General features: G+C 40.7%; 1 protein-coding gene across 1 annotated transcript in view; it reads right to left on the bottom strand.

Moving 5' to 3' along the window:
• rragd (ras-related GTP binding D) overlaps window positions 1-5,163 on the bottom strand; it is a 39,409-nt gene extending 34,246 nt beyond the window's left edge. Inside the window, exons 1-5 of the mRNA XM_064927768.1 lie at window positions 4,929-5,163; window positions 2,692-2,837; window positions 1,912-2,058; window positions 1,052-1,251; window positions 69-183 (exon numbers count right to left, since the gene is read on the bottom strand). Coding sequence (XP_064783840.1) covers window positions 69-183; window positions 1,052-1,251; window positions 1,912-2,058; window positions 2,692-2,837; window positions 4,929-5,070 — 750 coding nt within the window. The 5' untranslated portion in view covers window positions 5,071-5,163. The remainder of the gene's footprint in view (window positions 1-68; window positions 184-1,051; window positions 1,252-1,911; window positions 2,059-2,691; window positions 2,838-4,928) is intronic.
• Between the last annotated feature and the right edge of the window lie 8,078 nt (window positions 5,164-13,241).

The following is a 13,241-nucleotide window of genomic DNA, read 5'->3' as shown; positions in this document are numbered from 1 at the left end:
GTCTCAGTCCGAGGCGTGTAACATGCTCACAGATATCAAGCTAACTGAGGAAGTTTGAGTGTACTCACAGATATGAAGATGTTGAGCAAGTTCTCTAGAGTGGGCAGCTGAGGGATGAGTTTCTGCACCACTTTGCTGAAGGCCTCAAATATGGAGTGGTCATAGATGCTGGTCAGGTAAAGACTGAAGGGTCAAAGGGGAAAACAGTCAGTTCCTTTCAATTGGGTAAAACTGTAACCACCTACAGCAGCAGTTAGACTGGATCTACTCACAAGTGCATAGCAAAAATGAATGTGAACAAAATGTAGGTAATGTAGTTTGGAGAGAACACTCTGGCCACACACTAGTAATCCACATTATGGTAGCTTCATTTGAAAACACCTCTTTATAGTCGGGCGGGTAAGCAAATCGGTTGTGCATTTTGTGATAAAAGCGCCACATTTTTTACAGAGGTAGATTTATTTACCCTGAAAATATTGAAATATGGAGCAACCAGAGATTTAGCCCTTGGGGGATGTGGCAGCCATCTTACAAAATGGCCGCTGACGGTATTACCATTTTTTTAAATAACTAACCCAAGATAGACTGCCGTTTCCACTGAGAGCAAATCATAGTGGGCAGAACAAGCAAGGACGTGGGCAGAGCCAAGTACGAGCTAGTAAAATCCAAATGGTGCATTCTAGCATTTATTTGCATATTTCCATTAGGGAACGCCTACTCTGTGACGTACACGTGTCCAATAACACAATCAGCCCTTGTACTCGTTCTAAACAACGCAATTTTAGAAACTTTGGCAAAGGATAAACATTTTAAAAATATAGTTCACTATGTTACAGATTTTAGTTTTGGAAACAGAAAACTGTATGGAGATCAAATGTTTAATCGATGAGAAAATGTAAAGAACGTCGCACAAAACCCATCTAGCTCCGTCTTCTCCCACTGCCGGCCACTGAGCTTCTTATATTTGGTAGTTTGTGGAAATGCCAACCGGATGCTTCACATTTATATATCTAGTGAAATGTCTGGCTCATTGTTCTATCTGTGGTATTACCTTAGATGTATCTTCTCCAAGCCAGCGTCAGCCAGGTCGTCATTGGCCCGTTTGTGTATGTCCCTCTGCTTCTCGATCTTAGCGTCGTCCGACAGCCCATCCACCTTGTGGATAAACACCTCAAAGTTGATTTCTGGGTTGACCTTGTAGGCCCTGGTTACTGTGAGGTGGAGCCGACTCAGCGCCTCCACATAGTCATCCTACAGACAGACATTGGGGACAGGATGGACAGTTACTGTTATAACAGAGGGAAGGTAGCGCTTTCTATGAACAGCCTGTGTGTAATTAATGCATTTATAGCGCCTTATATGGTTAGTATTACACTCCTAGTAGTCGCTTGAGTCCATCCTTCCAAATCTCGTCTCGTTGACAACGTGAGCGATGTCTGGGCATCCGAGGCTACACCCTAGACATGCTTTAAACATTAATACAATTGTTGTATACAAATGCATAAATGCCTTTTGATGCATTCACAATACATAACACCAAGGACTTAGACGAGATCTGGCCCTAGCTCTTCAATAACACATAGATGGTTCAAAGACAGCCAAGTCACCAAAAGGATTCCCGATTGCTGATTGAAGCTCTCACAGCAAGACTCCTTATCAAAGAGGTGTGGAACACATCTAACAACCTAGTTTCTATTAGAGACCTAGGAGACGTTGCTTTTCTACTTTCGCTGTACACTCAAAAGTTCTGAGAACTTTTTTGAATTTAACTGAACTGAACTGAACCGGACTGAACTTTATTGATCCCAGAAGGAATCCTCCAACCAGGAATTATGGAAAACCAGAAAATTTTCTGGAGGTTTTGGGCACTTTGAAACCCTAACATGGACACCACCGTTTCCATGTAGTCACCTGTGAGTCGATGACGAAGATGAGGGCCCCTGTTCCTCTGAAGATCATCTCGTAGTCAAAGGTGGGGTCAAAGAAGTCGATCTGTCCAGGGAAGTCCCAAATCTGGAAGCTGACGAAGGAACTGTTGGACACGTCCTCTCTGCAGATCTTATTCCAATCAAATTCAACTTTGGTTAAAGTGGATTTAAAATCACAACACACTTTTTTCCAGTAAAACAATACAATGATGGAGATAGAAAACAAACAGAAGGCAATAAAAAGAGATGTATAAAATGACATAAAAAATGCCGTCTGAAAAAAAAAACAGTAAAATCATCACCAGGCGAAAAAGGTGGGTTTTCAAACGTGATTTAAAAGCTTTAACAGTGCCTGTGTGACAAAAGTCACTGGTGCATGCTTAAAAGAATGTTTGTTTTTTGTTGTTGTTTTTTTTAACCTTTATTTAACCAGACAAGTCAGTTAAGAACAAATTCTTATTTCCAATGACGGCCTGGGAACAGTGGGTGAACTGCCTGTTCAGGGGCAGAACGACAGATTTGTACCTTGTCAGCTCGGGGGTTTGAACTCGCAATCTTCCGGTTACTAGTCCAACGCTCTAACCACTAGGCTACCCTGCCGCCCCTGGGACTGAACACTGTCCTTTACCAGGCCAGGGATCCTCTGTCTTGTGACCGCACCGTGACAACATCTCAGCCAGTTGGGTCAATTCGATAGCACGAGTGGAGTCATTTCTACCTGGGGAGTGAGGTTACGGTGTGATCTAACTCGGTTACATCTTACCTTATTGGTGCTCTCCAGAAACAGGGTCTCGTTGGGGGACATCTTGTGGAACACCACTTTTTGGATGGAAGACTTGCCGCTACGCCTTAGACCCATGAGGAGGATCCTGGGCTTCACCTCCCCACTGAGGGGGTCACTGAAACCACCTGGGGGAGGGAGGGAGAGATGTGTTTTATGACAATGCTGTGTATTTATTAATATCGATGTTCATATTTTTGCTGTGTATGCACTGGACTGATGAATGGTTTGTGTATTTGTTTTTTTAAATTGAGCTGCCCTTCTTGGCCAGGACTCTTGTGAAAGAGGCCTTGTAACCTCAATGGTGACTTCCTGGTTACTCGCATACCAGTATTTAGCCTGGTGATGATTTTACCGCAAGCCAATTAAATACATAAGAGCAACTCATACTCAGGGAACATGTGCTCCACATACACCGCCCAACCAACACCACATGAGTGTGGCTCACACTCCGACAGCACAGTTGGCATGATGTGTATCATATAGCATGAAATCTCCTCAGCCCCATAGAGCCACAGTTTATCTGACCAAAATGGCACACTATTCTCTTTCTAGTGCACTTATTTTGACCAAAGCCCTATGGGCGGCCACTGGTCAAAAGTAGTGCTCTACATAGGGAAAAAGGTGCCATTTGTAATGCGGACAGTGTCTTCTCTGGCCCTGGTACTGAGCTGGCCCAATCAAATGCTTCCTCTGACCTTGATAACTCTCTACTGAGGGAAGAATGTGGTCTGCATTCTGTCACCACAGGGCTGGCCTTCCTAATGCTGTAACGTTATAAGGCTGCGGCCAAATGCCACCCTATTCCCTATGGGCCCTGGTAAAAACAAAAGTGGTGCCATTTGGGATGTAAACCGAGACTGAGACTTGGCACTCATGTAATGGTATGTGGTTGAGATGGGGTAGCACCACAGTGGTAATATATTATGGATTCTGAAGAGCATTCGGGAGTTTATAGCTTCGGGAAAAGGAACTGTTCTATCGGTTATTCTTTCACTGACTGGAATGATTCATGACAAATGGCTGGCTGGCGGGTATGAAGAGAAGGCCCAGTTAGGCAATTAGCAGCGTATGCATTGAGATCACTGTTACTTTTAGAAGAAAAAAAGAAGGACCTCTGAGCATATGAAAGTGTGCCATTGCAGAATTATTGGAAGATCATTGTAATGGAAGAGATAGTGGCGACTGGTCATTTAACAGAACACACACTGTCTGGGAGAATGATGAAATCCCCCATTGAATTTCTCAACACACTCTGAGACTAGAGAAAGAGAGGCTAGAGAGGCGCTGTCTATCATGTGACAGTTGAGTAATTATACAGACATAACCAACATCCCAAATGGCACCCGATGCTCTATTTAGTGCACTACTTTTGACCAGGGGCCCTACGTAGTGCGTTTTATAGGGAATAGGGTGCTATTTGGGATGCAGACATTCCACACCTTATGTAGCTTATTTGATCCAATAGTATCATTTGGATTGACTCTTCAATGCATAATTTCACTATCTGCAGGTCACACAGTCCTATACCTCTGACAGGGAGTCTGCTTGCATCAAATGAAAGATTGGAGAAGAATCTGGATATAAATCTTAAAAGAACAAACTGTAGATTTGTGAGAATGTTTGAGCTACCTATTGGAATACATGCACATATTTTGGCAGTTCTTTAATGGTAATAGATTGTAATCGCTTATTAAACGTTAATAAAGGTATTATCAAATAGTAAAAAAAAATAAAAAAAACAATGCATAATGCCAAAAAGATGTAATAAGACTATGTCAATCAGATTCAGATGCACTGAATGTCAGGCAGCAAATCAGTGAATATGCAGAGGCGCAACAGGACAGGCTTCAATTTCTCTATAGTCAAAACTGACCAATGATTCCTTTTTAGGTAACATGACGCATGCAAACCAACACGTTTCTCATAGGCCAACGCTCAATATGAACACAGCTCTCGCCTAGCTAGCCTCGTTGACACAGTAGATTACAGTAGCTCATTTAAATGTAGCTGCCAAACGACCACGCGTTCGGTGTGAAAGCGCTTGGAGGTTATTTTACGCTGCGCTATGTATAAACATTTCACACAAATAGTGAACTTCAAAGGGTTTAGACACAATTCACCTCGTAGTCTACATAGCTGGGATACAGTAAGATGAAACATTGTGTCAATATATTCATGACCTTCCTGACGCGGAGGGAGAAAAGTTTTGCCACTACCTCCGTCTTCACAGCTACAGTCCAGATTCCCGTCTGTGAATGTATCAAAATCGTCGTCGTCGTCATCGTAATAACCAATCGCCAATGTTTCTTCGTCTTCGACCTCGGTGTACTTCGAAACCCCCTCGCTGCTGCTGGTCATTTTCTTAAATGTCTCTGTTGGTTAGGCTAAACCACAGACGCTGACCAACTTTTCCACAGCATTGTCACCTGATATGTGCAAACCATTATGAACTTTCACCCCCTCTTCCTCCGTGTGAATGAAGCATGCTCGCTGGCCAGCATACCAGTCCGCCTGCGAGAGAAATTGCAGAACACTGCAACAATTCCCCGCATTCAGACATGTTGGAAAGATGCCAGCGCCGAGTCAGATCAGGGGCAAAACTTGCAATGCAAATGCAAAAGTATAGCATGCATCTCGTCCCATCAATTAGCTTTTCTCTCGTGCGGATCTTGAGATGTGTACACTATATTTTTCTTAGAATGAGCTCATACAGTGCCTTAAAAAAGTATTCATACCCCTTGATTTATTCCACATTGTGTTACAGACTAAACTCAAAATGTATTAAATGTGTTTTTTTCTTACCCATCTCCACACAATGCCCGTTATTATTTTCAAAATTCTTTCAGTTCTGTGAAATTGGTTCTTTGATCATCGCTAGACAAACATTTTCAGGTCTTGCCATAGTTGTTCAAGTATGTTTATGTCAAAACTAACTGGGCCAGTCAGGAACATTCACTGTCTTCTTGGTAAGCAACTCAAGTGTAGAGTTGGCCTTTGTGTTTTAGTTTATTGTCCTGCTGAAAGTTGAATTAATCTCCCAGCATGTGGTAGAAAGCAGACTGAACCAGGTTTTCCTCATGGATTTTGCCTGTGCTTAGCTCCATTCTGTTTTATTTTATATCCTGAAAAACTCCCCAGTCCTTAACGATTACAAGCATACCCATAGTATGATGCAGCCACCACTATGCCTGAAAATATGGAGAGTGGTACTCAGTAATGTGTTGTATTGGATTTCCCCCAAACATAACACTATATATTCAGGACAAAAAGTGAACTGCTTTGCCTCATTTGTTGCAGTATTACTTTAGTGCCCAGTTGCAAACAGGATGCATCTTTTGGAATATTTTCTATTATGTACAGGCTTCCTTCTTTACACTCTGTCAATTAGTTTAGTATTGTGAAGTAACAGCAATGTTGATCCATCCTCAGTTTTCTCCTATCACAGTCATTCAACTCTGTAACTTTTTTAAAGTCACCATTGGCCTCATGGTAAAATCCCTGAGTGGTTTCCTTCCTCTATAAGCAACTGAGTTAGGAAGGACTCCTGTGTCTTTGTAGTGACTGGGTATATTGATACACCGTCCACCAAGTGTAATTAATAACTTCACCATGCTCAAAAGGATATTCGAGGTCTGATTTTCTTTATTCTTACCTACCAAAAGGTGCCCGACAAATCGAGGCATTGGAAAACCTACCTGGTCTTTGTGGTTGAGTCTATTAGAAATTCACTGCTTAACTGAGGGACCTTACAGATAATTGTATGTTGGAGGTACAGAGATGAGGCAGTCATTCAAAACTCATATTCAACATTATTATTCCACACAGAGTGAGTACATGCAACTTACTGTATGACATTTTTACTCTTGAACTTATTTAGGCTAGCCAAAACAAAGGGTTTGAATAATTATTGACTCAAGAAATTTCAGATTTTCATTTTAGTTTGTAAATATTTCAAAATATTTCAAAAAAGCATAAACACTCTGACATGATGGGGTTTTGTGTGCAGGCCAGAGACAAAAAAAATCTAAATTTAATACATTTTAAATTCAGGCTGTGACACAACAAATTGTGGGGAAAAAATCAAGGGTTGTCAATACTTTCTGAAGGTAGGCTACTGTATATGGAGTCCAATTGGAAACCTAACTACCGAACCATCAAATTATTGGATTTATAAATAAATTAAATAAATAAATTATCTGGGCTCACGAATGGACTAATCTCTATAATATGTACTGAACCATTGGAGATTTTAGCATGTAAATCTTGGTGGAGTAAAAAAACTAAAAGTGGGATGCATGCCAGCAAAGCCATTACATAACACAACACTAAACAATACATGAATTGCTCTATAACGGTGACAAGCGGTGCCCATAAACTGTTAGAGCCTACATAAAGCTGTCCCAACATCTCACCACTGCTACACCTGGCTATCAGCGGAGCTTTGTCTGGCTGCGAAACTGTTCATTCACCCTCATTTACTGCCCTTTAAAAAACACATCTGATATGGCTGACTTGCTTAAACAAATGTGGTATCTGCTGACAATTGAGATTTGCAAACTATGGCATAAGGGGACGACAAGCGGATAACAGACAATCGGTAATTTCGATTAAGACATTAATGAGTGAGCTAGGATGGACGTAGTCAATATAACTATTTGTTTAGCACTTCCGAAATGTACAGAGACAGAATTCAGAACATGGCCAGTTCTTACAGTGTTCTACCTGTACACCAAGTCAGAACTGTAGGATAAATAAAGGGGGCAAATAAGCAGACAATGAAAGCTCTTACAATATTCGATGATTGCATTTCTCTAAAACAGGTTATGGACTACACCACCAAGTCAGAACAGTAGGCAAAATTAAGAGGGGTAAATAGACCAAATTATTAGGGTGAGGCACATGGGCTACTGACATCTTACTACACAACATACACTTGGTAGTACTTCTTAGCTACAGTTTACATATCTCCCTGGCATATTACATCATTTATGCAGCAGCATACAATACATTTTTGGACTCACCCTTTTGTGCTGTGCTCTCTTGAAAAGGAAGGTAGCGTGGTGATACTTTGTGGGCACATTTTGTCATCAAAGTCTGTCATTCTCTGGATTTATGGTGCTTTCAAAACAACTGGGAACTCAGAAAAAAAACAAGGTTGAATCATGATGATGACATTGATCTTCAGGTTGTAGCTCTAGAAAGATGCCAGATTTACAATTCAGTGTTGGATGACCGTTCAAAACCTATTTTCCCAGTCGGAGCTCATTTATTTCCGACTTCCCAGTTATCTTGGACTCACTTAAGTCAAGTTTTTGCCCTTCCGAGTTAAGTTGTTTTGAGCGCGGCACAAATCATGCTTTATTGACAGCATGGCCAATGTTGAATGTTATCATTTTAAACTTGGAAAAGAGCCTCTTAATCCCAGTTTTGGGACCACACAGCCACTCCACTGAATAGCAGGCTAGTTATTGCTTTTAAATGCTTGCAGTTAGCCACTGATTCCTTCCAAACCATTCATTGTTGAATTTGCGATTTCCAAAGCAGCCCCACCTGACCTGAATGACGGGTTGTCACTGGGTATTTGGAGATCAAACGATTTCAGGATCATGGACAGTTCAGCACCATGGACAGTTCAGGGCACGCCTTTCACCTGCGCTTCATCGCTGATTCCAAAGCTTACAGATAAGCTTTTGATATGGCACTGTCACATATTGACCACATGATAGCGCTGTAGGTACAGATTTTAAAAACTAGAATTTAAAACAAGTAGATCTTTACTGCCTCTGATCTGGCAGACTCACTAAACACATACTTCTTTGTAAATCATATCTTAGTGTTGGAGTGTGCCCCTGGCAATCCGTACATTTAAAAAAAAAATATGTGTGCAATCTGGTTTGCGTAATATAAGGAATTTTAAATGATTTTGCTTTTGATATTTAAGTATATTCTAGAAATTACATTTACCTTTGATACTCAAGTATATTTAAAACTGAGAATGGATCAACATTGTACTGACTCCACAATAATTACCTAAATGACATGAGTGTCCCCAAACACTTTTAGACTTTTACTTTTAGGTAGAATTTACTGTGTGACTTTCACTTTTACTTGAGTCATTTTCTATTAAGGTACGGTATCTTTACTTTTACTCAAGTATGACAATTGGGTACTTTTCCCACCACTGTTGAAAGGTAAATTCCTCTCCCAGAATGAAGCAGGTTTTCATCTAGGATTTTGTCTGTGCTTAGTTAGCTCCATCCCGTATATTTTTACACTGAAACTGGCCAATCTTTTCCAATGTCAAGCATACCCATACCATGATGCAGTCACCACCATGCTTGAAAAAAGGAGGCAGTTACCCAGTGATGTGTTGTATTGGATTTGCCCAAACATTTAGGCCAAAAAGTTTATTATTTTGCCTTGTAATTTTTCAGTATTACTTTAGCGCATTTGTTGCATGTTTTGGAATATTTTTTATTCTGTGTATTGGCATTCTTCTTTTCACTCTGTCATTTAGGTAATTATTGTGGAGTCAGTACAATGTTGTTGATTCATCCTCAGTTTTCTCCCATCATAGCCATTGAACTCAGTAGATGTTTTAAAATCACCATTGGCCTCATTGTGACATCCCTGAGCAGTTTCCTTCCTGTCCTGCAGCTCTGTTCAGAAGGACAACTGTATCTGTGATGTGTCTGGGTGGTTTAATACATCATCCACAACATAATTACTATATTGACCATGCTTAAAGAGATATTCAATGTCTTATTTGTTATTGTTACCCATCTACCAATCCGTGCCCTTTTTATGAGGCTTTTGAAAAGCTCTGTGGTCTTTGTAGTTGAATCTGTGCTTGAAATTCAATACTTGACTGAGGGACCTTACAGATGTTGTATGTATGGGGGACAGAGGAAGGGGTAGTCATTCAAAAATCATGTGAACCCCTATTATTTCACACAGAGTGAGTCCATGTAACTTATTACGTGATTTGTTAAGCCAGATTTTGCTCCTAAACTAATTTAGACTTGCCATAACAAAGGGGGGTAAATACTTAGGGGAGAGTGGGGTAAGTTGAGGTCGGGCTTAGTTGAGGCACCCACCCCTTGTTTTGGGGAAACCATACACACAATGAATCACGTGGGATTTTAACAAAGTCGAAATAATGTATTGTTTTATAGGTTTCATGATGGTGTATCTAAACCAAAGTAGATAGTTTTAACATTGTTTTTATACATCAGTTGGGGTCTCTATAAGCTACAATATGAGGTCTTAAACCTAGCATGTAAGTGCATCCGTGTAGCTGTGTGGGCTAATATAGTCAAGTGTTAGCCTTAGGGTACGTTGAGCCAATGGCCATTGGGTAAGTTAAGATAGTGGTTGTCAAACCCCATACAAATGGTCATGACATTTTGTCAGCTTTATGCATAATATGCCTATTTTTGCAATGTGTCATGCATATGAACAAAATATTTTGTATTGTTACCAAGCAGACGTCATCGAGCACTGTGTATACACACATAAAACAAGCAGGGGTCTAGCCCCCCTTGAGATTATTGAAAGCAGCCAAGGAAGTAAGAGAAGGGAAGAAGTCCATTTGAGAAGCAAGATATAACCATAAATGAACTGAATGACACTGAAGGGGTACATTGACAATAAAGAAAACGAATATGTACAGTGCCTTGCGAAAGTATTCGGCCCCCTTGAACTTTGCGACCTTTTGCCACATTTCAGGCTTCAAACATAAAGATATAAAACTGTATTTTTTTGTGAAGAATCAACAACAAGTGGGACACAATCATGAAGTGGAACGACATTTATTGGATATTTCAAACTTTTTTAACAGATCAAAAACTGAAAAATTGGGCGTGCAAAATTATTCAGCCCCTTTACTTTCAGTGCAGCAAACTCTCTCCAGAAGTTCAGTGAGGATCTCTGAATGATCCAATGTTGACCTAAATGACTAATGATGATAAATACAATCCACCTGTGTGTAATCAAGTCTCCGTATAAATGCACCTGCACTGTGATAGTCTCAGAGGTCCGTTAAAAGCGCAGAGAGCATTATGAAGAACAAGGAACACACCAGGCAGGTCCGAGATACTGTTGTGAAGAAGTTTAAAGCCAGATTTGGATACAAAAACATTTCTCAAGCTTTAAACATCCCAAGGAGCACTGTGCAAGCAATAATATTGAAATGGAAGGAGTATCAGACCACTGCAAATCTACCAAGACCTGGCCGTCCCTCTAAACTTTCAGCTCATACAAGGAGAAGACTGATCAGAGATGCAGCCAAGAGGCCCATGATCACTCTGGATGAACTGCAGAGATCTACAGCTGAGGTGGGAGACTCTGTCCATAGGGCAACAATCAGTCGTATATTGCACAAATCTGGCCTTTATGGAAGAGTGGCAAGAAGAAAGCCATTTCTTAAAGATATCCATAAAAAGTGTCGTTTAAAGTTTGCCACAAGCCACCTGGGAGACACACCAAACATGTGGAAGAAGGTGCTCTGGTTAGATGAAACCAAAATTGAACTTTTTGGCAACAATGCAAAACGTTATGTTTGGCTTAAAAGCAACACAGCTCATCACCCTGAACACACCATACCCACTGTCAAACATGGTGGTGGCAGCATCATGGTTTGGGCCTGCTTTTCTTCAGCAGGGACAGGGAAGATGGTTAAAATTGATGGGAAGATGGATGGAGCCAAATACAGGACCATTCTGGAAGAAAACCTGATGGAGTCTGCAAAAGACCTGAGACTGGGACGGAGATTTGTCTTCCAACAAGACAATGATCCAAAACATAAAGCAAAATCTACAATGGAATGGTTCAAAAATAAACATATCCAGGTGTTAGAATGGCCAAGTCAAAGTCCAGACCTGAATCCAATCGAGAATCTGTGGAAAGAACTGAAAACTGCTGTTCACAAATGCTCTCCATCCAACCTCACTGAGCTCGAGCTGTTTTGCAAGGAGGAATGGGAAAAAATGTCAGTCTCTCAATGTGCAAAACCGATAGAGACATACCCCAAGCGACTTACAGCTGTAATCACAGCAAAGTATTAACTTAAGGGGGCTGAATAATTTTGCACGCCCAATTTTTCAGTTTTTGATTTGTTAAAAAAGTGTGAAATATCCAATAAATTTATTTACTTTTACCTTTATTTAACTAGGCAAGTCGGTTAAGAACAAATTCTTATTTTCAATGACGGCCTAGGAACAGTGGGTTAACTGCCTGTTCAGGGGCAGAACAACAGATTTGTACTTTGTCAACTCGGGGATTTAAACTTGCAACCTTTCGGTTGCCAGTCCAAAGCTCTAACCACTAGGCTACCCCACTTCATGATGGTGTTCCACTTGTTGTTGATTCTTCACAAAAAAATACAGTTTTATATCTTTATGTTTGAAGCCTGAAATGTGGCAAAAGGTCGCAAAGTTCAAGGGGGCCGAATACTTTCGCAAGGCACTGTATTTGTGCGAAAGAGAAGCTATGATAGAGTGGTAGAGGAACACAAGGTCTTATCTGATGACATGGAGTCAGTCTGAGCTTGCTAAAGATATAAAGAATCTTGCGGACCAGTTTCATGGACTTAGTAGCCTCAAATGCAGAGAACTGGACTATGAATTGACACATTGAAGCAACGTCCCTGTCCCGGACAACTGGTCAACAAATGGTAGGTAAGTGATATTGAACAGAGAGATCTATACCTGAAAGCAGGCATAGAATTAAGACATACAATGTACCACACCCCCATTCCATGAATTAAACTTTGACCTACCAGCACCATCACCTACTTACCCCAAGGCAGATCAACTTACCCTGTCCCTATGCTCAATTTACCCCATACCCGGGATAAGTTGTGCTAAGACAGCACTTTTTTCGGGGACAGTTTTCAAAACTGTTATGTTTACATGAATTCGGATTTATTCCAGGGATACACAACATCCTGAAATATATGTACAGTTGAAGTCGGAAGTTTACATACACCATAGCCAAATACATGTAAACTCATAGTAAAAATTCCCTGACTTAGGTCAGTTAGGATCACCGCTTTATTTTAAGAATGTGAAATGTCTATTGTAGAGAGAATTATTTATTTCAGCTTTTATTTCTTTCACCACATTCCCAGTGAGTCAGAAGTTTACATACACTCAATTAGTATTTGGCAGCATTGCCTTTAAATTGTTTAACTTGAGTCAAACATTTCGGGTAGCCTTCCACAAGCTTCCCACAATAATTTGGGTGAATTTTGGCCCATTCCTCCTGACAGAGCTGATGTAACTGAGTCATGTTTGTAGGCCTCCTTGCTCGCTCACGCTTTTTCAGTTCTGCCCACAAATTTTCTATAGGATTGAGGTAAGGGTTTTGTGATGGCCACTCCAATACCTTGACTTTGTTGTCCTTAAGCCATTTTGCCACAACTTTGGAAGTATGCTTGGGGTCATTGTCCATTTGGAAGACCCATTTGCGACCAATGTCTTGAGATGTTGCTTCAATATATCCACATAATTTCCCCTCCTCATGATGCC

The sequence above is a fragment of the Oncorhynchus masou genome, chromosome 21 (genome assembly GCF_036934945.1).
Source record: "Oncorhynchus masou masou isolate Uvic2021 chromosome 21, UVic_Omas_1.1, whole genome shotgun sequence".
NCBI lineage: Eukaryota > Metazoa > Chordata > Actinopteri > Salmoniformes > Salmonidae > Oncorhynchus > Oncorhynchus masou.
Note: the sequence above shows the minus strand (reverse complement) of the source record. Positions and strands in the feature narration are given on the sequence as shown.